At 40.8% G+C, this 26061-nt stretch overlaps 1 protein-coding gene across 3 annotated transcripts in view; it reads right to left on the bottom strand.

Annotated features, from left to right (window-relative positions):
* PPP1CB (protein phosphatase 1 catalytic subunit beta) overlaps nucleotides 1-7663 on the bottom strand; it is a 40685-nt gene extending 33022 nt beyond the window's left edge. The window contains exons 1-2 of one of the 3 annotated variants that reach the window (XM_021697810.1): nucleotides 7585-7663; nucleotides 7229-7368 (exon numbers count right to left, since the gene is read on the bottom strand). In XM_021697810.1, coding sequence (XP_021553485.1) covers nucleotides 7229-7280 — 52 coding nt within the window. In that variant the 5' untranslated portion in view covers nucleotides 7281-7368; nucleotides 7585-7663. The other 2 variants (XM_021697811.1, XM_021697809.1) reach the window with 2 other exon arrangements.
* Nucleotides 7664-26061: the final 18398 nt, after the last annotated feature.

The following is a 26061-nucleotide window of genomic DNA, read 5'->3' as shown; positions in this document are numbered from 1 at the left end:
AAGATACATTTAAAGTGCAAGATCAATGGATTTTCATGTAAAGTAACAAAAAAAACTTCACTGATATTTCAGATTCCACATTACAACTAAGTTTAAGAAATTACTTGTTGATTTTTGGTGTAACATTAAAGAATATCCACAATGATCTAAAAAGACTATTAAAATACTCCTTCATTTTCCAATTACGTATCTGTATGATTAACTTCTATAAAACCAGACGTTAGAGAGATTTACTTATCACTATTTTTGTTGTTTCAGAAACCATTATTTATGTTAACATGTAATGGGTTATCTTCAAATGAATTAAAAAGAGGTATTTTAAAATTGTTTTATTTTTAATACAGTACTAATAACTCACATAAATAAAAGCTCTTGTCCTCCATTCTTTCTTTATTTATTTATTAAAGATTTTATTTATATACTGACAGAGAGACACAGCGAGAGAGGGAACACAAGCAGGGGGGGAGTGGGAGAGGGAGAAGCAGGCTTCCTGCGGATCAGGGAGCCCACTATGGGGCTCGATCCCAGGACCCTGGGATGACCTGAGCTGAAAGCAGACACTTAACCGACTAAGCCACCCAGGCACCCCATTCTTTTTAGTAGTATAAAGTGGTCCCAGGACTCAAACAGTTTGGAACCCACTGCTCTAGTCCCTAGCCAAAAGAAGGCATACAACAAATCTCTTTAAATTACCTTTCACGGTGTTCTGCCTAGAAATATCTCTGTCCCTCAACACCAACACTAATATGCCAAACCAGACTACAAACTCTGGATGATGGAAATAGGAAAGAAATGTTTTACACATACACACACATATATGAGGAAAGTGGTTGTATGCAATTAACACAATGTAGAGGTCCCAATATATGTTAGATCCTCACAAGGAATGGCCTTCTCAAAAATTACTATGGGGAGTGTTCAGGGCTCAGCAGCATAAAAAGTCCTCTATTTTCTCAGTTCAGATTTATACTAAACAGTAACAGCAGCTAACATTTTCTTTTATTATGTATCAAGAATTGTTCAAAGTGTTTTATCTGTTCAATCTCTACAGATACATTATGAAGTAGATACTTAGTATCATCCCCAATATGCAGAAGAAACTAGGCCAGGGCTGAAATTAAAATACATGCAGAACCTGTACCCTAAACCAGTATAAATACAGCCTCCCACTGTATCAATACTGATGTATCTTGAGCAAATACGTAACAGTAAACATCTGATTATCATTCAGGATTAGCTACTGCAGTTAAGGCTTATTTCATAAAATACATTCCTTACTGTCACTATATAATTTAGATCTTCCTCTCACTCATAAGCCTGGTCATTTTCTCTGATTACTTTGGCTCAATTATTTGATAAATATTCAAATAACATAGTTGAAACCTACTAATACCTATGAAGTTTCCTTCTCAATTTACTAACTGAAATAAAAGTCATTATAACCGTGAAATATAACATTAAAGAAAGCTATATAATAGATGTCCTTAAACTTATTTTATTATGAAAATTAACTTTTGATTTTTCTCAATCTTGAAAATAGGAGGTAAAACTAGGGGAAAAGTTAAAGTGGTGTTAGACAAATACTCAAAGCAAGAAAATGCTTTGGTCAACCTCTGATTGACTAGAAGGGAACTTCGGGATATTCTGATGAACATTCTGGGGATGAAATTCCTTTACAGTGAGGGGCGCCTGGGTGGCTCAGTCGATTAAGTGTCTGCCTTCGGCTCAGGTCATGATTCCCAGGGTCCTGGGATCGAGCCCTGCATCGGGCTCTGCATTCAGCGGAGAGCCTGCTTCTGCCTGCTGCTTTGTCTACTTGTGCTCTCTCTCTGTCAAATAAATAAATAAAATCTTAAAAAAAAAAAAAATTCCTTTACAGTGAAATAAACGGTGTCAAAACCTCTAAATTACACAGTGTTGGCACATACCAGGATCCAAAGGCAATGCTGCCACTATTACATAAAGACCTCTTACTTGTCCTTGCACAGATGCAGGTAAATATGGGAAGGCAGAAAGCCCTGAGGCCAGGGATTTTCAGGAAACATATATATACCCTCATAAATCACTCTGCTACACATGTGAATAGAAGCAGAATAAAGGACAATTGCCACTGTCCTTTTACTAATTTTTCTACTGCATTACAAAAGTACCCACCTAGACCAGGGACTGAATTCCTCCATTACTGGGAAAAGACTGGCTACTGGTTATTTATACTTACTTAACTTCAGAATGAGTTTCTGCATTTTTAGTCTTCTACCTCTAATTGAAGAATAAAGACTATTTCCACTAAAGCATTTTTAATTTTATCTAACAGATGGAAAGTCTCTGTTGTATGGTGTATTTCAGAGAATGAGGTGTAAAAAAAAAATTGCATTCCACCTACTAATAACCAAGACTTCAAAGGTAATTCAATTCAATCCTGGAGAAAGGTAGAGGTTGTACAAGAAAAGAGATTGACTCTGATCACTTTCTCCTTCCTATATTCACTGATCCTCTATTTTCCCAGGAAAAATAAGCCTTGAAATGGCTATTTACAGCTGCTAGAAGGGCAGTGACTGCTGTGTGAGGGTATAAATTTGTATCCACTCAAAATTAAATTCTAGAAAATTCAACTGGGAATTCCCATCATCCACACCACACCACTGCTAAACCTACTGCATTTACAGACCATTTCTTCTCTTTGCATCCCTATATCCCAAGTCTTCCAGGATAACCTTTGTTTCAGAAATACTTAATGATTTCAGTTATTATTTCTAGATATATCGACATATATACCAATATAATTTTACCTCTGGTAAAACTGAGAACACATGCCCCCGGAATGAACACCGTTAAATAGTAAACATGGAAAATAAGATAATAGAGGGAAAACAGCCTACTAGATACAATTTGCAATCTTCCCCATTAATCCTAAATCTTAATATATAACCCTGTCTCTGGATTCAGATGTAAACAGATTTCTAAATCCCAATGAATTCTAATCTTGGATTTAAATATTTACCAAAAAAGCTCCAGCTCTGCATTCATATAACAAAACAGAAACACTTCTGGACTACTTCAAACTTTTTCTCTCCTTACTGGAATGAATTAACAGGAAAACAAACCTAATTTCTGAATCAGTTAAAAAATGTACCACCTTTATATATCCTCTACCTTCTCCTCCAGGAAGAGGCAAGAGAAGAGAGAAAGCATCCCTCAGATGATCTTCCCTACTCCCCAACCTGCTCTTTTCTAACAGACTGGCCTTGGATCTATACACAACACCTTCCCTGTGGAAGCTGAGGTTGCCAGGAGCAGCTAGACTAGCACTTCCTTTAAACCTGCCTAAACCTTTAAACCGCCTAAACTTTAGACTTCTGGGTCATAATTAAACAATTTAAATTGGGGGGGGGGGAGGCTTTGAACAGTCTGGCAGTTCCTCAAAAGGTAAACATATAGACTTACTGTATGACCCAACAATTCCATTCCTAGCTGTATACCCAGAGAAGTGCCCACACAAAAACTTGTACATGAATGTTTATAGCGGTGTTATTCACAATAGTCAAAAAGGGGAAACAACTCTAATATCCACCAAGTGATGAATAAATAAAAGGTGGTATATTCATACAGTGGAATATCATTCATCCACAAAAGGAATGAAATACTGAGACATGACACAATATGGATGAATTTTTAAAACATCAGAAGAAGCCAATCACAAGAGACCACATATTACATGTTTTCATTTATATGAAATGTCTAGAACAGGCAGAATCCATAGAGACACAGAAACAATAGTGGTTGCCTAGTGCTGGGAGAGGGCTGAAAGAAAAAAAGGAGTGTTGGCTAATGGCAACAGGATTGTTTGAGGGTGGTGGTGGTGAAAATGTTCTAAAATTGATTGTGGTGATGGCCGCACAACTGTGAATATACTAAAAACCATTTAATTATACACTTCAAATAGGTGAATTACACATATCTCAATAAAACTTTTATTTAAAGAGAGCTTTAATGTGGTTTTATTAATCTATTTCATTTTTCAAATCCATTCCTTTTTTAACCTTCAAAAGGACGTATAAGAAAGCTTCATATTTGCTTAGTCTGTCTCAGCCTAACTGAATTTTTAGAGTACATGATCCACAAGAAAGGAAATGATCACAGTTCCACAAATTCAGACATACATACACATATAATATACATAATAAAATACACAATATATATATAATAGGCATGTGTTAATTATCAACTGGTAAAGCTGAGTTTTTAAACACCTGGATCAAATCTGGTTGGGAACAGAGCTAGTGGGAAGCAGTTTCTCATCCTATCCTCTTCCCAAACACATCAATCTTCATTCCATTTCACCTCCTCCCAAAATAAACACATTTATAATTTGAATAAAGTTTGCAAGGTGATTATGCTATACTCCCACTGCCATCCTAACTCCTTTTGGAACTAGTGATCAAAGTAAAAAGCTTTCACTGGGTTTTCCAGAACACCCATAGGAACTAGATTTAATTTATACAATCAGTCAAGAGCACTACTATAAGCCACAAGAATGTGGTAACAGGGTCACTACAGGGGATAGCCTGGCAGGCATCTTTGGCTTTTAGTTCCAAGTAAAACTTAACCCAATATACTGGAGGAATATGCATTATTCACACAATAAATCAGTATAGTGTTTTGCATTAAATAACAAATTTTTTTAAATGTTCTAAAGGCACTTTGAAATTATCATCAACCACATGCCCACTCAAAAAAGAAAAAACACAAAGCAACTCATAAAATATAGTTACTAAAAGTGTTACAGCTGATTGGCAATTTGATATAATAAAAAAAAAGTCAAGAGCATGTTTTGGAATTACAATTAACATTTTAAAATAAGATGAAGTCCTGCTGATGTTTTCCCCTAATGTGGAGACATTCTGACCAAATTTTAACTTTTATGTTCATTTAATACTTAAAAAAAAATCTAACTGTAGCTATTCTGCTAGGCAGCTTTACAAAATACCATCATTTGAATCTGAGTTAAATTTAATGAGCAAGTAACATCACTGAAAACCAAGGCAGACAAAACAATTTTTATTTGAAGACTAAAAATAATTACTTTTTAGAAAATCCAAGTCTGTTCTGGATGTCTTTGAATAGGTCTAGATTTTGGAAGTGGAAAAGAAAAGGAGCCTGCAGACCCAAGGAGGTACTGTCAAACTAAATATACTTCTGGGATTAAGAAGCAAGTAATGAAACTCTACTGATGGGAGTGTGTTGAATATATGAACCAAGAGGAGGCTGGAAAAGCCCAGAAATCACTTTAGACTGGCAGCTCCTTTTGTTTTCTTTTTGGATTCCTGGTGACTAGCATAAAGCAGGTCAATAAATGCTTGCTAATCTAAAAGGGGAAAATGTCTAAACTAGGTTTCTCACCAAAAAAAAAAAAAAAAAAAAGGGGTGGGAGGAGAAACATTATCCAAAGCCAGAACCAAACATTTAATCTGAATTCACAAAACTAATGGAATCACTCAGCCTATCTTTCTCGCTCCGTATCTTCCTTCCAATAAACTTAACAAGCCACTAGTGAAGTTTGTCATTAAAAAAAAAAGTACATCTAACTTAAAAAATTCAAGATCAAACATTTAAAAACACATAAATCTACTGTTTTATGCCTATAAAGTATTCATATATGTTAACTGTATGAAAAATAGAAGGGAAGAAGTTGAGATACAAACATCAGGTTTTTAAAATACTTAAATTTACAAACCAAGTCTGGATTTCCCCCAAAAGTTAATGAGACATTAAAATTTTTAAGTAGTTTTATTTCCCTCTTGAAACAATGCACAATTACAAAATACAATATTTTTTCAAAGTAAGTATCTCATAGACCCAGCAAGATGTTCACATCTGTTAAAGTCTACCAAGTCTTAAGCAGTGAACACGGACTACAGGCACCAGGGGGCCTCGCAGGAATAACTTGATATTAGTAAAGGAAAAGGTAAGTAAGTTTCTGGTAAAACTTTGCTTCTTATTCAGTCTTAAGACTGCTGGGAGGCTTTCACATCTGGAGCAAATAAACTAGTTTGTTACACAACGGGGACACACAGAACTGATGAGATACCGACACATCGACTGAAAAAAGGAACTAGCCCGCCACCCCCCCAATACAATCTTCTTTGATTATTTCCCAAATATAAGTATATACTGCGCTTCATTGTTGTAAAGAGTTACCTTCAGGTAATCTGAAAGCAAATAATAAGTTAGTGCATATGCACTCCGACGTTTCCAGCAGAGAAGACTAAATTTTCTTAAAGGCTTATTTTCTTTTCTACACATTCACAAAGCAGTTAGTGGTGACGCAAATTTTAGGGTAAAGGGATTCACCGGCCGAAGACTACGATTAACTTTGAATATTATCCTGGCCTCTCTCTCTCTCTTCCCTTTCCCTCAATCCCCCAACCCAACCTAAAACTGTTCAATAAAAACAGAAGGACCCGGAAACTTCAAAAGCCGCAAAGACTTGTAAATGCCTTTTAAACACAAGAGAGGCTTCACAACAGACCTTTTTCTAAGTTTGTGCAGAAATTAAATCCTGCTCAAACCTGTTAAACTCTAACCCGAAAGCTAATCCCGTCAGCAAACGCGTCTACATATTTCTTTCTTGAGTGCATCTTCAGCTCGATCAAAGACCTCTGTTTTACTCTTTTTTTTACCCAAATTTATTTCCAATAAATTGGAGGTTCTTAACTCCCGCTAATGTTAACCTCTCCTTAAACAGAGTTCGTCCCATAGCATCATGTAAAAATGCAGAAGAGATCCAACAACTGTCTCAACGGGAAGGTTTTTATAAAATTCACTCCCGGAACAAGAATCGGAGGCAGCCAAGGGCAATACACAAAGAGAACAGAGAAGAAATACACGTTCCACGGACATACAATGCACAGAAGCTCGCATCCTCGCACCCTCCTTGGGAAGGGTCACCCAGCACCCTTGGGCTCCTCGCAGCCCCCGGCCGGCGCGACGCCGTGACGGTCCCCGAGGGTCCGCGGAGACCCTGCCCGCCGAGGACCGCCCCTCTCGCATTGCCTCCCACCGACCGTGTTCCCGGAGGCCGCTCCCCCCGGCCAAGCAGCCTCTTCGCTCCCTCCTCCGCGGCCGCCGCGGGGCCGGAACGGGGGTCCCCTCGGGTTTCGGCGGCGGAGGGGGAAGAAGGGCTGAAGGGGGCGCCCCCTCCCCGCGGCCGGCCGGGCCCCGCACTCACCCTCCAGCAGTCGGGTGATGAGACTGTCCACGTTCAGCTCCCCGTCCGCCATCTTGTCGGCACCAGACGCTCCTTCCCGGCAGCGGGAACAAGGGCTTCACGGCGGCGGAGGCTGCGGCGACCGCTCGGCGTTCCCTCACCTACAAGTCACGCGGCGTTTCGATCCCGGTTCCAACTCCCCCCTTTCCCCGGGCCCTCCCCCCACCCCCTCCCCACCAAGTAGTGGAACGCGCGTACACTCGGAGGCACACACGATAAATAAATAAATAAACAAGTGGGGCCCCCACGAACCGGGCCGCGTCAGACCCAGCCGCCACCTCCTCCTCCTCGGCACCGCCCAACTCCGCAAAGCTCACCAGCGCCGCCGACGGCCCCACCCGCAGCGCCACTCACTGCACACCGCCCTTCCCCGCCACCGCGCCACGCAGCCCTCCGCGCAGGCGCACGGCGCTCGCCTCCGCGGCCCACCCCTCCGCCACGGCCCTGGCCTTCCGCGCAATCGCACTGGGCTCGGTTCTCCCGCCGCTGCTGCCGTCGCTGCCTTCGCGCAGGTGCGTCGCCCTCCCTCGCCACTTCCACTGCGCCGAATCGCCGCGGCGGCGCAGGCGCCCGGAGGCTGGCGGGGTTCGCTGGGCTGGGGAAGTTCCCATTAGGCAGAGCGCGCGTGGGCAGCGCTGACCTTCCAGCTGCCTGGCTGCCCGGGTCGGGGCTTTCTGCCGGCAGCGTTGTTGGGCACTTCCCGCCTCGTTTTTCTTTTCTTGGCTTTCTTCCCTAGTTTTGCAAGCAATTCTTCATGTTTCCGTTAACCGGGAAACGTGGACTACATTACCCATGTTGGAAACCCAAGTTTACGTGTTTGGGAAGCCAGAAGGGGTTACTATGCTGGAAAAGTTTGACATTGCAAATAAGGGTTTTATACCCTATTGTTCCACAAGGCTAGTTGCCCAAGTGTCTGGATGAAATACGTTAAAGTGGGCTCTGGAACGGTCAGCAATAATATTTTACGTGGGTACTGCTCTCTACCTTCTGTATCCTGCTTCCACACATCTTACATCTCCGTCCACTCTGTGCATACTATTTTCCCCCAGTGCTTTTTTGTTCAAAGCTCCATTATATTGCTTAATCATCCTGCCTTGTAATTGTTTATGCATTTATCTCCTACACTGGACTGTAAGCTTCTACAAGGTAGACCCACCAATTATTTATTTGAGAGAGAGAGAGAGAAACAGCATGGGAGGGGATAGGGTCAGAGGGAGAAGCAGGCTCCCCGCTGAGCCGGGAGCCAGATGTGGGACTCGATCCCAGGACTCGGGGATCATGACCTGAGCTGAAGGCAGTCGCTTAACCAACTGAGCCACCCAGGCGCCCCCCGGTAGACCCACCAATTATCTGGCACACGGAAGAGGAGGACAAAGAAACATGGAAGTTCAGAAAGGTTGGTTGCCCAGCTGTTCTTTCCACCACATAGTTCTGCCTCTAGAAAGGCAGGAGGAAGAGTAGCCACGCGAACGATCTAGGGAAGTCAGTTTTTGGCCTGTTCTAAGAAAGCGGTCAGATCAAAGGTCTTTACTCATTCCTCAGGTGTTTGTCCAGAAACTCCGACAAGGTGCGTTCCCAAGCTCAAGGCAGTGCTTTTCCCACTCACACATCACGAATACTAGGTAACATTGAGATTCTTGTATATGCTCTGACACTGGTTTAAGTGTTCTACATTATCCTATTTAATCCTTAAACCAGCCCTATGAGGTAAGTACCATTCTCTCTACTTTGTAGACGGGATTAATTGAGGTACAGAATGATTAGATACGTAGCCCCAAATTACACAAGTAAGTAACAGATCTGGGATTCAAACCCAGGCATCTAGTGCCAGAGTTTGCACTCTTAACAATTGTGATATACTCCCTCTCAGTTTATGTAAACTGAGATGCTTAAATATGCATGTGCTATCTCACAAACTTGGAAAGTAGAAACCATAGGGGTTTTTTTTGTTCGGTTTTGTTTTTTGTTTGTTTTTTTTGTTTGTTTGTTTGTTTGGAGGGCCAGGGAGGAAGCATTGTCCAATCAAGTGCTTTATAATGGCCCAGATGACTTACAGAGCTAGGATTTCCTTTTTTAAAAAGATTTTATTTATTTATTTCACAGAGAGAGAGACAGCGAGAGAGGGAACACAAGCGGGGGTGAGGGGGGTGGGGGTGGGAGAGGGAAAAGCAGGCTTCCCGCAGAGCAGAGAGCCCAATGCGGGAGCTCGATCCCAGGACTCTGGGACCATGACCCCAGCCGAAGGCAGGCGCCCAACGACTGAGCCACCCAGGTGCCCCCAGAGCTAGGATTTCCTAATGCCTTTTTTTTTCTTCTAACTTTTTCTCCATTTGGGATTTAGCTTGTACATTGACGGTGAGCATAGAACAGGTGACAACTATAATGGTGATCCTGTCTGGAGTAGTTTTCACAGACTCTTATTGCCAGTTCATTTGGGGGCTTTTGGGGGTGAAGAAATGGTTCATCACATTCTTGTTCTATTAACGAACATTTTTTTATTCCCTGTTTTATTCCAAAATAAGGGATTTAGGGTAGCTTATGAAAATACATGCGGTAGAATAAATTAAAAATAAGTACAGAGAAAAATAGGACAAAAGAAAACAAAGTAGGAAAGATAAAATAAAGCCAGCAGTTTTGTATGCAAAGTGCATGGTGTAAGGTACTGTTGGTTTGCTAGGGATAGGCCACAGATATAATTCTAAGCTTTTTAGCAACCAGAGAAAAGATCAGTTGCAAGTGGAGTAAGTATTCTAGCTGAGCTGGAACTGGGACTTGAATACACCAGCTGTGGAGTTGGATGCCACTTTCCCAGATCTCTTCCATGAAGCTCTTAAAGAGTAACAGGATGCTTGGGAACAATTAAATAAGTGATTGCTTATCTTCCAATTTTCACGGAGCCCATGGACCCCATGAAAAAGAACTTTGAACCCTGTCCACAATTAGGGTTTAAATACACACAGACAGATTTAATGGACAAGGGCACCCAAAGGAAACTGTATTGCACAAGGAGAAAGTAAGCATCTGAAGAGAAATCACCACAAGTGGGGCAAAGAGAGGCCAGTCTCAGCAGAGCTGTGGGAGTCAGAGGGATTGAAGAGTAGTCCTGAGTACTGCCTGCAGACATCCCCTTCTCCAGGTTTTCTAGTGCTTTGGAATCCTGAGAAGGAAAGGGCAAGTATAAAAATGAAAGAGCTATATCCCTAGAGGCCCAGCCAAATTTTCTGTGGGATCTCCTTCCAAAAGAATTATATAAGAATTCAGATTCAGAATTCCTCGGATTTTGAAGTTTAACTGGTGCATATACTATATATTGCTTAACACCCCAGCAGCTTCTGGGGCAGCTCACTATAATCTGAAACATTTTTTTTTTTAAAGAAAATCATATGAATATTCACATCGTGTAAGATAAATAAAACTACATTATGTCTCATATCAGTCTAGGTCAGATTTGCCATTAAAGTAGCTCCCCCCCTCCGAATAAAATGTATTTAATGAAGGAAATTTGGAAGACAAAGATAAAATATAAAAATCACCTATAATTTCACAAGCTATAGATAACCACTTTCCTGTCTTATACCTGAATATAATCCTATTTTATAAAATTGGAAAAATAAAATAAAATTGGGATCATGCCTCACTTCCATTTTATCCTACTTTGTTAAATGAGGTTTGGTCCCACATTTATGTGGAACTCAGTTTTCAAAGTTTATTTGGATTTTTTTTCCTACCCTGTTTGCATTTTCTTTTTTTTAACATAGATTTTTAAAAATTATTATTAACATATAATTGGGGCGCCTGGGTGGCTCAGTTGGTTAAGCGACTGCCTTCGGCTCAGGTCATGATCTTGGAGTCCCTGGATCGAGTCCCGCATCGAGCTCCCTGCTCGGCAGGGAGTCTGCTTCTCCCTCTCCCACTCCCCCTGCTGTGTTCCCTCTCTCGCTGTGTCTTTCTCTGTCAAATAAATAAATAAAATCTTTAAAAAAAATTATTATTAACATATAATGTATTATTTGTTTCAGGGGTACAGGTCTGTGATTCATCAGTCTTACACAATACACAGCGCTCACCACAACACATACCCTCCCCAGTGTCCATCACCCAGCCATCCCATCCCTTTCACCCCCTTCCACTCCAGCAACCCTCAGTTTGTTTCCTGAGATTAAAAGTCTTTTATGGTTTGTCTCCCTCTCTGGTTTTGTCTTGTTTCATTGTTTCTTCTCTTCCCGTATGATCCTCTGCCTTGTTTCTCAAATTCCACATATCAGTGAGATCATATGATAATTGTCATTCTCTGATTGACTTATTTAGTTTATTTGGATTTTAAAATGTGGATAAGAGTGGCTTCTAGGTGGTTGGTTAAGCATCTGACTCTTGATTTCGGCTCAGGTCATGATCTTGGGGTCATGGGATAGAGCCCCATGTAGGACTCTGCGCTCAGTGGGGAGTCTGCTTGAGATTCTTTCTCTCTCTCTCCCTCTGCCCCTCCCTCCATTTGCTCGCTCTCTCTCTTTCAAATAAATAAATCTTTAAAAAATGTGAAGAAGAGATTGAGGACAGAGGAAGAGGTAAGAGGTGGAGATCTGGAGGCTGGAGGAGACAATGCTACAGGCACTAGCCACAGAGGCTGTTGGAGCCACCATGAGGTTCAAGGGGGAGGTGGGTACCAAGTAGAGAGAAACCCCACTTGGCAGATATTGACACTAAGGAGACTCTTGGCCTGAATATGAGCAGTATCCTGTTGGCAGAATGGAGATCATCAGTTAGGGAATTCAGCAACGTGGAAGCAGAGACATGAGAAGGCTGCCAATGGCAGCAGACATTGGTTGGACCAGGCACTGTGGTGGGCAGCAGCCCTGTAGAGCACTCACACCTGGAAATCAGAAGACTTGAGAGCACGGGACTGACAGTTGGTGGTTCTGATTGCCTGTAGGAAACTGCCTCTCAGTCTTTTTGAACATGTGGCAAGACTCAGGAAAGGGATCACAGTAAGGTCCTGCTCCTTGTTAGATCAGGATTGTTAATCTCACAGACCAAAGGGCAAACTGTGAGCTGGGACTCCCAACCTAGTGGGGCTTTAGATAGCGGTGTGCTGGAGCCTGCTTACACTGGCTCATGAGAGTCAATTGTTAAACTTCCAGGAATTCTGCAAGCCAGTTGTTAAACAGAGCCATTATTTAAAAATTAAATTATATGGACTTACAAATAAATTATACTAAAAACAAAGGTAACGATTACTCAAAACTCATAATGTCCTATTTTGCTACATTTTACTATTATGTATAGTCTAGTGGTTTTTTCAATTTATTGTATCTGTATGGGGGAAATACTAAACAATGATATGCTACTGTGTATCTCTTTTCCAACTCCATGTTCAGTGACATCACATTGGCCATGGTAGGAATATTTACACCAAGGAAATTAGCAAATGCTGTGAATCTATAGCTATTTCTGCCACATAGCTTGCTGTTAAACATTTGCCAGTACACCACTGGGCTTAGAGAGACATTTGGGTTTCACATGCCAATATTCTTGGGTAATTACAGGAATGTCTGTGGAGGGATATTAGACTTTGTGATATCAAGGGATTGGGGAATCAAAATTTGGGGTATTAACAACATCATGATCTTATATGTACTTACTAACAGAAAATGCCTGGGACCCATCAGTGCCCATTAGACAAAGGCAGACCAGTGCTCAGAGGACCCCAACCATCACTATGTTGAGACCAGAGAGATGTCCCTGTGGATTGTCCTCAAAGAAGAACATGGTGAACAGCAGCCTCATTATTTCTTTTAGTAAACACAGCACAGACTTTCATAAGGATGTTTTATATGCCTTTCAAAATTGGCCAATAGCCAATATGGTGTGAAAGTAAGTAGGTTTCGGTAGCAAAATGTGGAGGCTGTGATAGAGATGTACAGCTCTTTGCTGCACTGACTAATCCAAAACAGTTTTATAAATGAATGAATTGACATTCATTGGGCTGTCCTTCTATAAATATGATTCCTCTTAATCAAGTCTTTATTAAGTCTGAAGTGGCAGCAAGTTCTAAATTTTACTAGATATAGCTTGAGGGCAACCATTCTGTCTATCAAATATTATAGGCTTTGGTATTCAGCTCAATTCAAGGATATTGAGAAACCGTACAAAGACACATGCATCAGAGAGGAGCCACCCCTCGCAATACAGAGCCAGGCTGAGGTGGTACACCAGGTCAGGGCTGAAATTTTTTCTTAAGATTTAGTTTTGGTTTCATTTCTTTCTTTTTTTTTTTAAGATTTTATTTATTTATTTGACAGAGAGAGAGACAGAGAGAGAGAAAGCGCACAAGCAGGGTGAGTGGGAGAGGGAGAAGCAGGCTTCCCGCTGAGCAGGGAGCCCGATGCGGGGCTCGATCCCAGGACCTTGGGATCATGACCTGAGCCGAAGGCAGACGCTTAACAACTGAGCCACCCAGGTGCCCCAGTTTTGGTTTCATTTCAATACACATATGAGAGAATAACCAAGTACCAAAGTTATCAGCCAAGTCATAAGGCATGTCCTCAGGCATTTTGGCCCCTCAAATTATAAAGCCAGATATAACCAAGTGCCTCTTCCCCTGTCCTTGGCCAGTAACTGCCACCCTCCCAATTCAGACCCCCAAAACACATACAAACTCTCAGTGGAGCATTGTCTCTTTTATTTTATTTTTTATTTTTTTAAATTGTTATGTTAATCACCATACATTACATCATTAGTTTTTGATGAAGTATTCCATGATTCATTGTTTGTGCATAACACCCAGTGCTCCATGCAATACGTGCCCTCCCCAATACCCATCACCAGGCTAACCCATCCTCCCACGCCCCTCCCCTCTAGAACCCTCAGTTTGTTTTTCAGAGTCCATCGTCTCTCATGGTTCGTCTCCCCCTCTGATTTCCCCCCCTTCATTCTTCCCCTCCTACTATCATCTTCTTTTTTTTTTTTCTTAACATATATTGCATTATTTGTTTCAGAGGTACAGATCTGTGATTCAACAGTCTTGCACAATTCACAGCTGGAGCATTGTCTCTTAAGTTAAGTTTCTGGTATAACATTCATGATAAAATGATTGAAAATAAATGCCTAGTAATTGAAGGAGTTAACTAGCTATATAGAACCGTTAACTATAAGACAGTGAGAGTTGAATGGGCAGCTACCACAAAGGAAGACTATTTAATTTTTGAAGAGTTTATCTGTGGTCCTTATTTTTCTCTTGTAGTTAGATTACAGGGCCAGCTGTCTATTTAGGTCACTCCTACTTTGTTACAATAAAACCATGTCATCTGCACGTATGAAATTGTTTCTTTTTAGGTGCTCTCCCATCCTGCTCATTCAAGATACCAGGAAATAACTAAATGTGTTTGTAGGTGAAGAAAAATATACAAAACATGAAAGTTTGTTTCAAGTGAAACAATTTAAATGTTTTGTTTCTAATGATGGCTGCTCTCCTCATATAGCAAATCCAAATTAGGTGAGTCACCTTTTCAGTTGGAGAAGGTTTACTTCTGAATGGTTTCACAAGTCTGTTTCAGTTGGTTTTGGTAAATAAAACAAAGCATTTTTAAGTTTTCTAATGTATTATAAAGTGAGTAGCTCTCCCCTAGAACCATGTTAAAATTAATGGCATGTATCTCTTAAAACTAAACCCAAATGTCTGTGAGCTATAAAAAATATTTATTGATCCAACACTGATATAGGTCCTGTTACATAGGAAACACTGGTTAAATAAAATGTTTATGAATTATTATTCAAATCTCGATTGAAACCAAATCTGGTCTCTTATAAATACTGTAAATTCTTAATCAAAATGTTCTAATGGTACTTGTTATTTAAGGAAATCTTATAGTGAGTGGACCTCTAAAGCAAAGTGAATAATGAACCAATTAAGTATTTATGAAACATTTAGTATATTTGATTCTCTGCTGAAGACATGATCCCCCCAACTATGAAGTAGTTTACTATGTGGGGAAATGACCACAAAATGATTTGGATAGTGGGAAAAGCATTGGCTCAGAGGTAGGAGACCAAAGTAGCTGAATAACCTGAAACAAATCTTTCTCTTTCTGAATCTTGGCTTTATTACCTACAAAATTAGTTCATTAATAAATGATCAACAATGTTTCTTCCAGCTCTAACAAGTCTTTGATTCTAAGACACACAAGTGAAACCGAAAATGTAACATAACACTGTACAGGCCGTCCCCAACTTAGGAACTGGATCAACTCCAAAAGGTCAATTGTTTGGAACACAGAATATATTTTCCCACAGAGACTGTGGTACAAATGGCGGTTAAATTCCCGGATCAGTCTGCAAAATCAATTTAATCCTTAATGTAACTGTAGGAAAGTATCCATGGTAATACAGACTCTAACCACCGATTATAACAAAGTTTATGGGGAAAAGCCATTGAGAATTCTAATTTGGAATGGCAGAAAACATCTATCAGTGTTTCCCACTACCCTGTGCAATAGGCATAAAGACAGTTCCAATTGTAATTCACAGGCTGATGTGGGCCTTAAATGTGAGACTGGCAGTGTGGATAGTGAAGGAACCTGAGATACCTCTGATCCCATAAGGGGGGTGGACTGAGGACAGTTCATGGTGTCTAGGGGTTTGGTTGCCAGGAAGGAGTTGGTTCCAAACCAAAGGACAGGGACTGTAAGGGAAAAAGGGAGTGAACATATGTGCTGGGAACTTTTTAAAAAAGAATATTACTTTTGATCTCACTCACTTTGTAGGTGAGGAAGTTGAGATCTGGGAAGGTTAAATTGCATTGTCTTAATAATGAAACTAAAACTTGAATCTGAAACTTATGATTCTTAGCCCAGATAGCTATCTACCTCTCGCTCCCTCCCTTCCTTTCTCCCTCTCCCCACCTCCCTTCTCTCTCTCTTTCTCTCTACCCCCCTCCCCCCGATTTTTACTTGAAAGCAATGGCATTGTGCAGGGACCTACTCTTTTCATCCCCTCTTTCCTGTGCAGGAATCTCCTAGAACCCTGCACCTTCATGCCCATTCTCATTTAAGTGTTCATCCCCTGGCAGCCTGGCCAACAATCAGCACAACAGTTTTCTGTTTTGCCCAAATGTGTTTTAAACAGTGCCACCAGCTCAAAGAATGACTTTCTAGTTGCTAAAAAAAAAAATGTTGCCCTGACCCCTAATATTCCAGTCTAGAGAATGTGATTGAGTAAACCTAAATCCTAAATTCTGGTAACATTAGGATACTTCTAATAGTGATGCTTCTGTTAAGACAGAACCCAGCCTGGCTGGGAGAGCCAGGGTCCCAATGCCCAGGTGACAGGCATGGCTCCTTTGTCAGAAAGAAGGCTTCTGGCTGGCAGTTCCTAAGTGTACCATGTGGTGGGAATTTTTACTGGCATTATCATATTTAGTCCCCCTGAAAATCCTGTGAAATAAACATTTTCCTTTATAGATGTGGGGATGAAGGCTCAGAGGCTTTGAACAACCAGACAGCAGGACTTAGAGGTTGGGCTAGTTAGGGACCAGCTCTGGAACACTGTTGTGACAGGAAGTGGGAAGACGTTAATGGAGGGGTGGCCTGGGTCCAGTGGATGCCGTCTGCTCTGATGGCAGGGTGAGTTAGCTCATGGCAGGCTAGGAGTGAGCAGAAGGTGGGTGATTTCACAATGGGTGGTTGTCTTCGCGGATGAGAAGGAAGGAGGGGTCATTCTCAGCCAGAGCCAGGGGAAGGTTGGAGTGCCTGCCCCACACACCTGAGAGTGCTCCCATAAACAACCCTTATGTGTCCATATTCTTATGCCAGGCCTGCAGGCCTAGGGCTCAGGAGTGTGGTCCAGATCCTAAGCCTTTTAGAATTCCGAAGAGGGAGAGGGCAACGAAGTCAGGTAAGGCCTTTATAGAAGTGATGCAACCAAAGGACATGAAGAGGGTATGAAGTATTATGGGGTTAACTTCAGTGTCTTTCAAATGAAGTGGCTATGTGCTTATTGTCAGGATCATCTGGGAAGCTTTTTCAAAACACCACTACTGTTTGATTCCCCTCTTCCCACCAAGGAAGTCCTATTTCACTCTCACCATTGGGAGCAGAGGGGTACATATTTTGAAACAATTCTGATAGGAACCCATGCATACCTCATCCACTTTTCATTTGTATAGATCTCCTATATATATATATCAAAGAGACTGACTCAGAAGAACCAGGGGAGGGCTCTTCAGGCAAAGGGATCATTTCTGGTGAAGTTTGTGAAAGTGGAGGGAGTGGGGCAGAGAGGTACACAAGGTGGTGGTAGGACACAGCGTGGGGTAAAATCTTAATAAGATGGCCCAGCAAGAAGGAACTGGAATGCTGGGCCAGAGAGTTTAAACCTGAAGCTGTTTGTAAAAGGAAATGATTAATGTATTCACTTGTTCAATAAATATCTATTGAGCACCTACTCAGTGCCAGGCACTGTTATGTGCTAGTTATATAACAGAGAACAAAATAGTCTTTTCCTCATCAAGTTTATATTCTGGTAGGGGTGGTATAGGGTGACCAATCCATCCCAGTTTGCCTGAGACTTCTGGGATTTTAGCACTGAAAGTCCCTTGGCCCAGGAATCCCCTGGGCAAACCAGGATGGTTGGTTCCCTAGGAGATGGACAGTGTGTGCACGTGGTGGTGAGGGTCAGGATGAACAACAAAGCAGGGGAAGAGACTGGGGATAAAGAAGAATGTACTTTAGATAAGGCAGTCAGGGAGGATCTCTGTAAATGTGACAAATGAGCAGCGATCTGAACAGAATGAGAGAGAGAACCATGTACACATCTCAGGGTGGGTTGTAGAGGGGTGATTACTTCTAGCAGAAGGATGCTCCTTGTAAGGGCCCTGCAGTGGAGACATGCTTGGCACAGATGAACAGCAATTTTGGCAGAGGGGTTGAGAAGAAGAGTCAGATGCAGAGAAGGGCCGGATAGAGTAAGCCATGTTAAGGACCTAAGATTATATTCTGAATGTATTGGGAGCCACTGGAGGGTTGAGAGCAGAGGCATGACCTAATCACTCAGAAGGTGGGGATACAAGAGCGGAAACAGGAGGAACATTTAGGAAGCAACTTCATTCAGAAGTCTTGAAGAGTTCCTTTCAAAATGTTTGATCAGAGAACGAGCAGGATATAATGCCATTCAAGTAAATTAGCCTGCTATCATAAGACCAGCCTGGGCAGGATTGGGCTGACCCTAGCTACCCTAGTGACAGCACTGGGGATGAGGAGGAGGAAGCATCAGGAGTTACCTTGGAGATGGGATTAGCAGAAGTTGGTGGTGCAGGATTTACAGGGGGATGAAGGAGAGTGGTGGATCAAAGATGATTCCTAGTTACTCTTCCCCATGCTAGTTTTCCAGGTTTGAATTTCTCCCTCAGTTGTTCAGATCCAAACTTCATGGAAGAAAAGAACATGTTATACTCTTTTCTTCCAGGATGAGGAAGATTCCATGATAGAGTAGCAAGAGCAGGAACTTGGGATCATACAGACCAGGGCTCACACCCCAGCTCCACCACAGACAAGCTCACCCCTCAGGCATCTCTTCTACGTTCTGGGGACCTCAGTGTCCCCACCAGTAAAATAGGAATAATGATGCCTCCCTGGCGGAACTAGTTGGGGGCACTGAATGAGCTCACACTCATAAAGAACCTAGTTCAGGACATGGCGAGCCCTCAATCCGGGTTCGTTCTCTCCCCTTGTTTGCACCCTTGGAGTTGAGTATGTATGCCTACCCACTTTCAGAAGTGATCAGTATTTTATAAGCCATTTTGTGCTCTTTGCCCCCTTCCCCTCTCCCTAGCCCACTTATTCCATAAACACATTTCTGTGTATTGGCGGGGCTCAGCCTGTCATCATTTGGTCCCTCTTCTTCATACTCACTGATACTGCCTCTGTGCAAATGTGCCTCTCTTTTCACTTGGGCAGCTGCAGAAACCTCCCTGGTCTCACCCTCCCACCCACACTCTCACATCTTTCAGGCCCTGCACATCATCTTCAAGGTGAAAGCTAAACACTGAGCAGCACCTTGCACAATCCACTTGCCTCTGCCCACTTTGCCATATTCTGTCCTCCCTGAGTTGCCCCCACCTTTGGCCTGCCCTCCACCCTCCACCCCTGCCAAGTGCACAAGTTCATTCTCAGTGCTCTCGTGGTACTTTGCACCTACTGCTACTTATCTCTCCATTATTTCTGCATAAAAGGGCAATGGTATTTTGTGCAGGGGTCAGAGTTCATGCTCTGCAGCCACCCAATCTCCATTTCATTCCCAGCCCTGTTACTTATCAGCTGGGCCTAATGAGTAGGGATTAATTTAAAAGATGATGATATTTCTCTATACTGGAATACTTGAGCAAGTTATTTCATCATTGTGCTCCAGGGATAATGACAATACCCACCTCACAGGTTGTTGTGAATTGTAAGAGTTAATATATCTAAAGCACTTAAATAGTACCTCCTACTTAGTAAGTCCTCAAGACACATTGCCTATAATTATTACATCTATCTCCCTGAGTTTGAGTTCCATGAAGGATGAGACTAGATGTCATTCTTTTTTTAAAAAATCTTCTATCTCCTCTTAATAGTCCTTCAAATATTTGTTGAACGAAGAACTAAGCAAATCTTCTTTGAAAGACTTTGTTCCCCCCCCTTTACTTAGCTGTTTCTTGACTGCAACATTTGGGCTATGTCCAAACCTTTGTTAATAAAAAAATGCAGTTATTAGTACTTTTGTGAACTTTTAATTTTCATTTCCATTATTTCCCTGTAGTATATTTCCCAAAGTGGAATTATCAGTTAATGAAAGGAACAATTTTACAGCTCTTATATGTATTTACAGAATGTTCTTTGGCAAGACTTGTTCAGTGACAACTGAAATAGGGAACTAGTGAAGCAATGGTTTTATTTTTCTGTACAGAATATTATGCAGCCATTAAATAATACATTTCTCCACAATTTGACCTCACTGGGTTTTTATCATTTCTATTTATTTTTGCTAGTTTAATAGGTGGGTAGTAGTACATTAATGTCATTTTAATTTGCATTTTTAATGAGCTTCTTCATTTTTCCAATGATGATTTACTACAATTGTAATCAAATGTGCAAATTTTTGATTCACTCCCCTAGATTATTTATGGAATATAATTAGATACGGGTCATACATATTTGAATATATATATTTGTATCAATTACTATCAATATATTTTGGATGGGCAGATCATATCTTTTATATTTAGCATAGGTATTTTTCTTCATTCTGTGTTTTCCTTTAAATATATATTTTATGATTTGATGTATTTTATTTGTTTAACTTCATCTAGTTTGTCTCTATCAATGGCATCCATTAAGTAAAACAGTAGAACGTTAGGGCTTGGAGGAACTTTACTGTCATTGTTCTTATTCTTTTTATGGATGAGGGTTCTGAGGGCCCAATAATCTGATTTACTTAATGCCACAAAGTTGTCATTTTTTTAGTAGCTGAAACCAAATTTTCTCCAGTAGCTGGGGTGAGTAGAATGTTTTCTAGTTTTAAATAAAATCCCAGATACTCCTGTGTAGAATGGGATTTGCTTGAGCCATGAGAAACGTAAATGTAATGTTTAAACTACTCAGAGCATGAGAAGAAACATTTAACACCTTCTGTCAATTATGTATTGTACTCTGGTGTGTGTATGTGTGTGTGTGTGTGTGCGCGCGCGCGCGCGCACACACACACACATGTTGATGGCTATCTGCAAGTGATAAGGAAAAAAGCAAAAGAGAGAGAGAAGGAGAGAACTTTGACTCCTCTCAAAAGTCCTCCTAAACAGTGGTCCATTTGCTCTGATGTCTACAATGATGATTATCACAGGGTTTTTCATACTGTAAAAAATTAGAAATAACTTAATGCCTAATGGTTAAGAGTTTAACTATGGTGCTTTCATAGAGTAGAATACTATGGAGCATTACAAATCATATTGTAAAAGAATATTTAGTGACAGTGTTAGATATACTTAATCTATTGTTAAGTTTTTAGAAAGTGAACAATAATTAAAGAAGTTAAATAAATGAAGTCATATATCATGTTCATGAATTGGAAAATTCTGTATTAAGATATCAATCTTCTGGGGCGCCTGGGTGGCTCAGTCGTTAAGTGGCTGCCTTCGGCTCAGGTCATGGTCCCAGGGTCCTGGTATTGAGCCCCACATTGGGCTCCCTGCTCCGTGGGAAGCCTGCTTCTCCCTCCCCCACTCTCCCTGCTTGGGTTCCCTCTCTCGCTATGTCTCTCTCTGTCAAATAAATAAATAAAATCTTAAAAAAAAAAGATATTCATCTTCTCCAAATTAACCTATAGATTCAATGGACTCCTAATAAATATCTCAACTACCTTTTTCTTGGTGGGGGGCATCATGGTGGTCACAGTTGACAAGCTGTCCCTAAAATGTATATGGAAATGCAAAGAATTCGAAATAGACAAGAAAATCTTGAAGAGAAGAACAAATTTGGTGGGTTTTACTATCAGATTAAAAGATGTAACATAAAATTATAGTAATTAAGATACTGTGATATTGGTGCAAAAATGGACAAACTAGTAGAAGAGAATATAGAGCCCAGGAACAGACTCACACATATGTGGCAGAGGAAAATGGTCTTTTCAATAAATGATTATGGAGCAATTAGGTATTTCAATGAAAACAAATGAGCTTTGACCTCTACTTCACACCATACACAAATGGCTAACTGGAGATGGATCGAGACCTAAATGGTAAGACAATAAAGCTTCTGAAGAAAGCATAGGAGACTATTTTCATGACCTCAGGGCAGTCAAAGACTTCTTAAACAGGATACAAAAAACAAAGGAAAAATCAGTTAAGTTAGACTTCATTAAAATTAAAAAGTTTGTGAAAGGGTAAGTCACAGACTGAGAGAAGATATATATAGATATATATACATATGTATGTGTGTATATAATATATAAATATATATGTATCCAACAAAGAACTTGAATTCTATAAACCAATAAGAAAAAGACAAGCCAATTTAAAAATGGGCAAAAGACTTGGACAGGCATTTCATGGAAGAAGATGTCCCCTAATGTCTGAAAAAGTGTTTAACATCATTAGTCACCAGAGAAATGCAAATGAAAACCACAATAAGATATCAACTCGTACTCTTCAGAATGGCTAAAATTGAAAAGACTAAGAATATCAAGGGTTGGGAGGGTATATATTGGAACTCTCACACATTGCTGATGGGGACTATAAAATAGTACAGCCAGTTTGGAAAACTGGCCCATCTACAAAAGCCAGATCTGACTACCCTATGACTTAGCAATTCTACTCCTAGGTGTATGCCCAACAGAAGTGAGTGCACAGGATCACTAAAATACATGGACAAAATGCTCATGGCAGCCTTATTTTTAATAATCAAAATTTGGGAACAAGTTAGTATTAACTTTGTGGAATTTTAGACAGCAAAAACAAAAGTCAATCCACTGCTACACGTAACAATATGGATGAACCTCACAGACATCATGAGTGAAAAAAGGAAGACACGAAAAGTGTTTACTGTATGATTCCTTTTATATGAAATTCAAAAACAGATAAAACTAATTAAAAGTAGTACAAGTCAATATAGAATTTACCTACAGGGTACAGGGATACTGACCAGGAGGTGGCAAGTAAGAATTTTCTGGAGTGCTGGAGTGTCCTTTATGATGTCGAGATGGTGGTTAAACAAGAATATACTTAAATAAAAGTGTATCAGTATGTATATATAAGATTAATACACCTCATTCTCTCTCTCTATATATATATTACACTTTAATAAAGAGTATTACAGGTCATTTTCACTTTCTTCTTTTTGCTATGTGTTCTAAATGTTATCATCTTTTTCTCAGCTATATTTTCCAAAAAAGTCGAAAATGAAGACATGATGAATTGTAACAAGAGAAAAAAGAAGTTATTTTTAAAAGCTAGAACTCAATCTCAGCTACCTACCCAGATTTAGTGCCTTGAGCCCTGGACCCAGCTAAAAATAGCACAGGGCCTTTCCAGCCTGTGACCTGGGAGCTGGGCTACGTTTATCAGACTCAGCAGGCCAGTGAAATGGGGTGGGGCCAGGCGGAGCCTTGTGGGTCTGGTAGGCGTGGCTGATCAGCAGGCTGTTTAGGTCATACCCGCCATCAGTAACTGGCTGTTTCTTCCCACTGCAGACCGAGAACGTAGGCTCCCAGCTTACTGCGAAGTGGAAATGAGAGGGAGGAACAAGAATCCATACTGATTAGAAGGGGAGAGGTCCAGCGCTGTAAGCAGATTGGACTTAAAGGAAGTCAGAGTAGCTAACCCAGTAGCTAATCCCTTGCTCTTCACCAGGTTAGACTTCTAATTTTTGTTTGGGCAAACCTGTGTTCATTTTCCTACGACTCAGTTTTAAATGTTATGCTTGAGTTTGAGGAAATTAGTTGCAGAACTATTTAGATTGCAATGATGAGAAAAGCTCCCTGAGTGGTTTTGCTGCTGAATCAGCTTAACCTGAAGAACTAACTTCATTTAACCTCTTCCTTTAATGTGCCCATCTCAAATGCAGGAACGACTAGTAATTATCCGTGTCACAGGGATGTTTTGAGGCTTAATTAATGTTTATAAGCCGCTCTAAAGTATTCAGATGAAGAGAGAGTTGATAGGAATGTTGCTGTTCTAAGTTCCATTTACAAACTCTGACAAGTTGCAAAAATGGGGTGTGGTACTGTGCTTCCAAGTGAGCCAGCATGGTGTCTCCAAGATTCCACCTTGTTTAATTAGAATCACTATCACTTGACCCATATGACTCAGGAGGACTCTATTTCTACATTTTGTTCATTTGTTAAAGGAGAGTGTAAATATGAGGGTAATTCATAACAAGTGACAACATTCAGGGAGGTGACTTTAAACAAGTTCGTATGTTGCTGTTGTCAGTAGACAGAGAAATTTTAGCCCCGGCCTGAAGTAAGAAGCAAATTTACTTTCTTTCTTTTTTTTTTTTTTTTAAAGATTTTATTTATTTATTTGACAGAGAGAGACACAGCGAGGGAGGGAACACCAGCAGGGGGAGGGGGAGAGGGAGAAGCAGGCTCCCCGCAGAGCAGGGAGCCCGATGTGGGACTTGATCCCAGGACCCTGGGATCATGACCTGAGCCAAAGGCAGTCGCTTAACCGACTGAGCCACCCAGGCGCCCCACAAATTTACTTTCTTCTTTTCTCTTCTTTTTTTTTTTTTTCACAATTGAACTTTCAAGACAGGGCTAGGATGTGTCAAACTCCGAGATCACATAGAAGCTTTAAGTCAGATATTGTAGATGCCATTAGAAGCCTTCCCCAAAATAAATCCATCCTGCTGCATGATTTGAAATGGCTTAGGATACTATCTTTTTCATCCTTAAGAAGCAGACACCCTGAAATCTCATCTATGAAAAACAATCCGAGAGAGGATAGTAAGACTCTGTCAAGAGCACACTTTTCCTTATTACAGTAGCCAGTAAACTTGGCTTTGCTTGATAAAAAAATTTAAATCTGTGATCAAACAGGAATGTAGTGGGCTGAATAATGACAGTGAAGATGGGAACAATAACGTTGGTGGGAATAATAATAGCAAGCATGTATTTTGGGCTTACCAGGTGCCAGACACTGTTCTAAGAGCTTTGCATGTCTTGACTCACTTGATCCCAGCAATAACCCTAGAAGATAAGACCTATTATCATCTCTATTTTACAGACAAGTAAACTGAGGCTTGGAGAAGTTAAGTAACTAACTTGCCTGAATTATATAGCTTAGCAGCTGGCAGTGTTTTCAAAACATCAGTGTGCTTACAGTTCCCCAGAAAACTAGATAAAATTGATGTTCCCAGCCCAAGACCAGAGATTTTGATTCAGAAGTGTGGGATGGGGCCTAGAAAAATGCATTTCTAATGAATACCAAAGGCAAATTTACTGTAGGTGGCCTTTTGACCACCCTTTGGGAAAGAGCGGCCCAGACTTAGAGAAATGAGAGTCTGGGAGTCAGACTTTGCCAGTGTTTCTCCAGAACTAGCCTCCCCTGTCCAGCTGAAGAGTAGATCATTTGCCCAGCTGGGACTGTATGTCCTCATAGTGAAAAAAAAAAGGCTGTATCAGGCTGACATTGGTTAATGAAAATAGCCCTTTGACACATCCAAATTGATTTGTTCAGGTTCCATATTTAACATTTAACCTTCTGATTTTAATTTGATTTCTTAACAGATTTTCCTACCAGGAAGAGTGTGTGCCATGAGATATGAATTTCAGCTGGTAGTTATAGCTCTCACAGGTAATGAATAAATGGCGTTGTGATTTATTAATCAATCTATTATAACTCTGGTTAATGTGAATCAATTCTCTCCTGAATGAACTGAGAACAATGAGTTTAGGAGCCTGCAAACCTCAGAGCCAACATACATTTTGAGGCCTGATTTATCCTTTCCTTAGCACACACACATCACTGAGCTGGAAGATACATTTTGAGACTGAGAATGTTGATACCCACATCTCTCCAAAAGGGTAAGTTTATCAGGTTTAATAAAATGATTCACAAAAAGTCATTCACATGGCTTTCATCTTGCAATTCATCAAAAAACATTCACGTATCCTTCTATCCTTGGCTTTTAAACATCTGACCACTGAGATGTTGAAGGGCGTGATGATGAATTTTCCACATCCTTGCCCTTTTGTTCTTCTCAAATGCCATTTGTCTGATTTGGAACATGTATCACCTGGTAAATCTGGAAAAGACACACAAATGGGCT

This window comes from Neomonachus schauinslandi, chromosome 10, assembly GCF_002201575.2.
Source record: "Neomonachus schauinslandi chromosome 10, ASM220157v2, whole genome shotgun sequence".
NCBI classification, from domain to species: Eukaryota; Metazoa; Chordata; class Mammalia; order Carnivora; family Phocidae; genus Neomonachus; species Neomonachus schauinslandi.
This window is presented reverse-complemented; position numbering and strand designations above follow the sequence as displayed.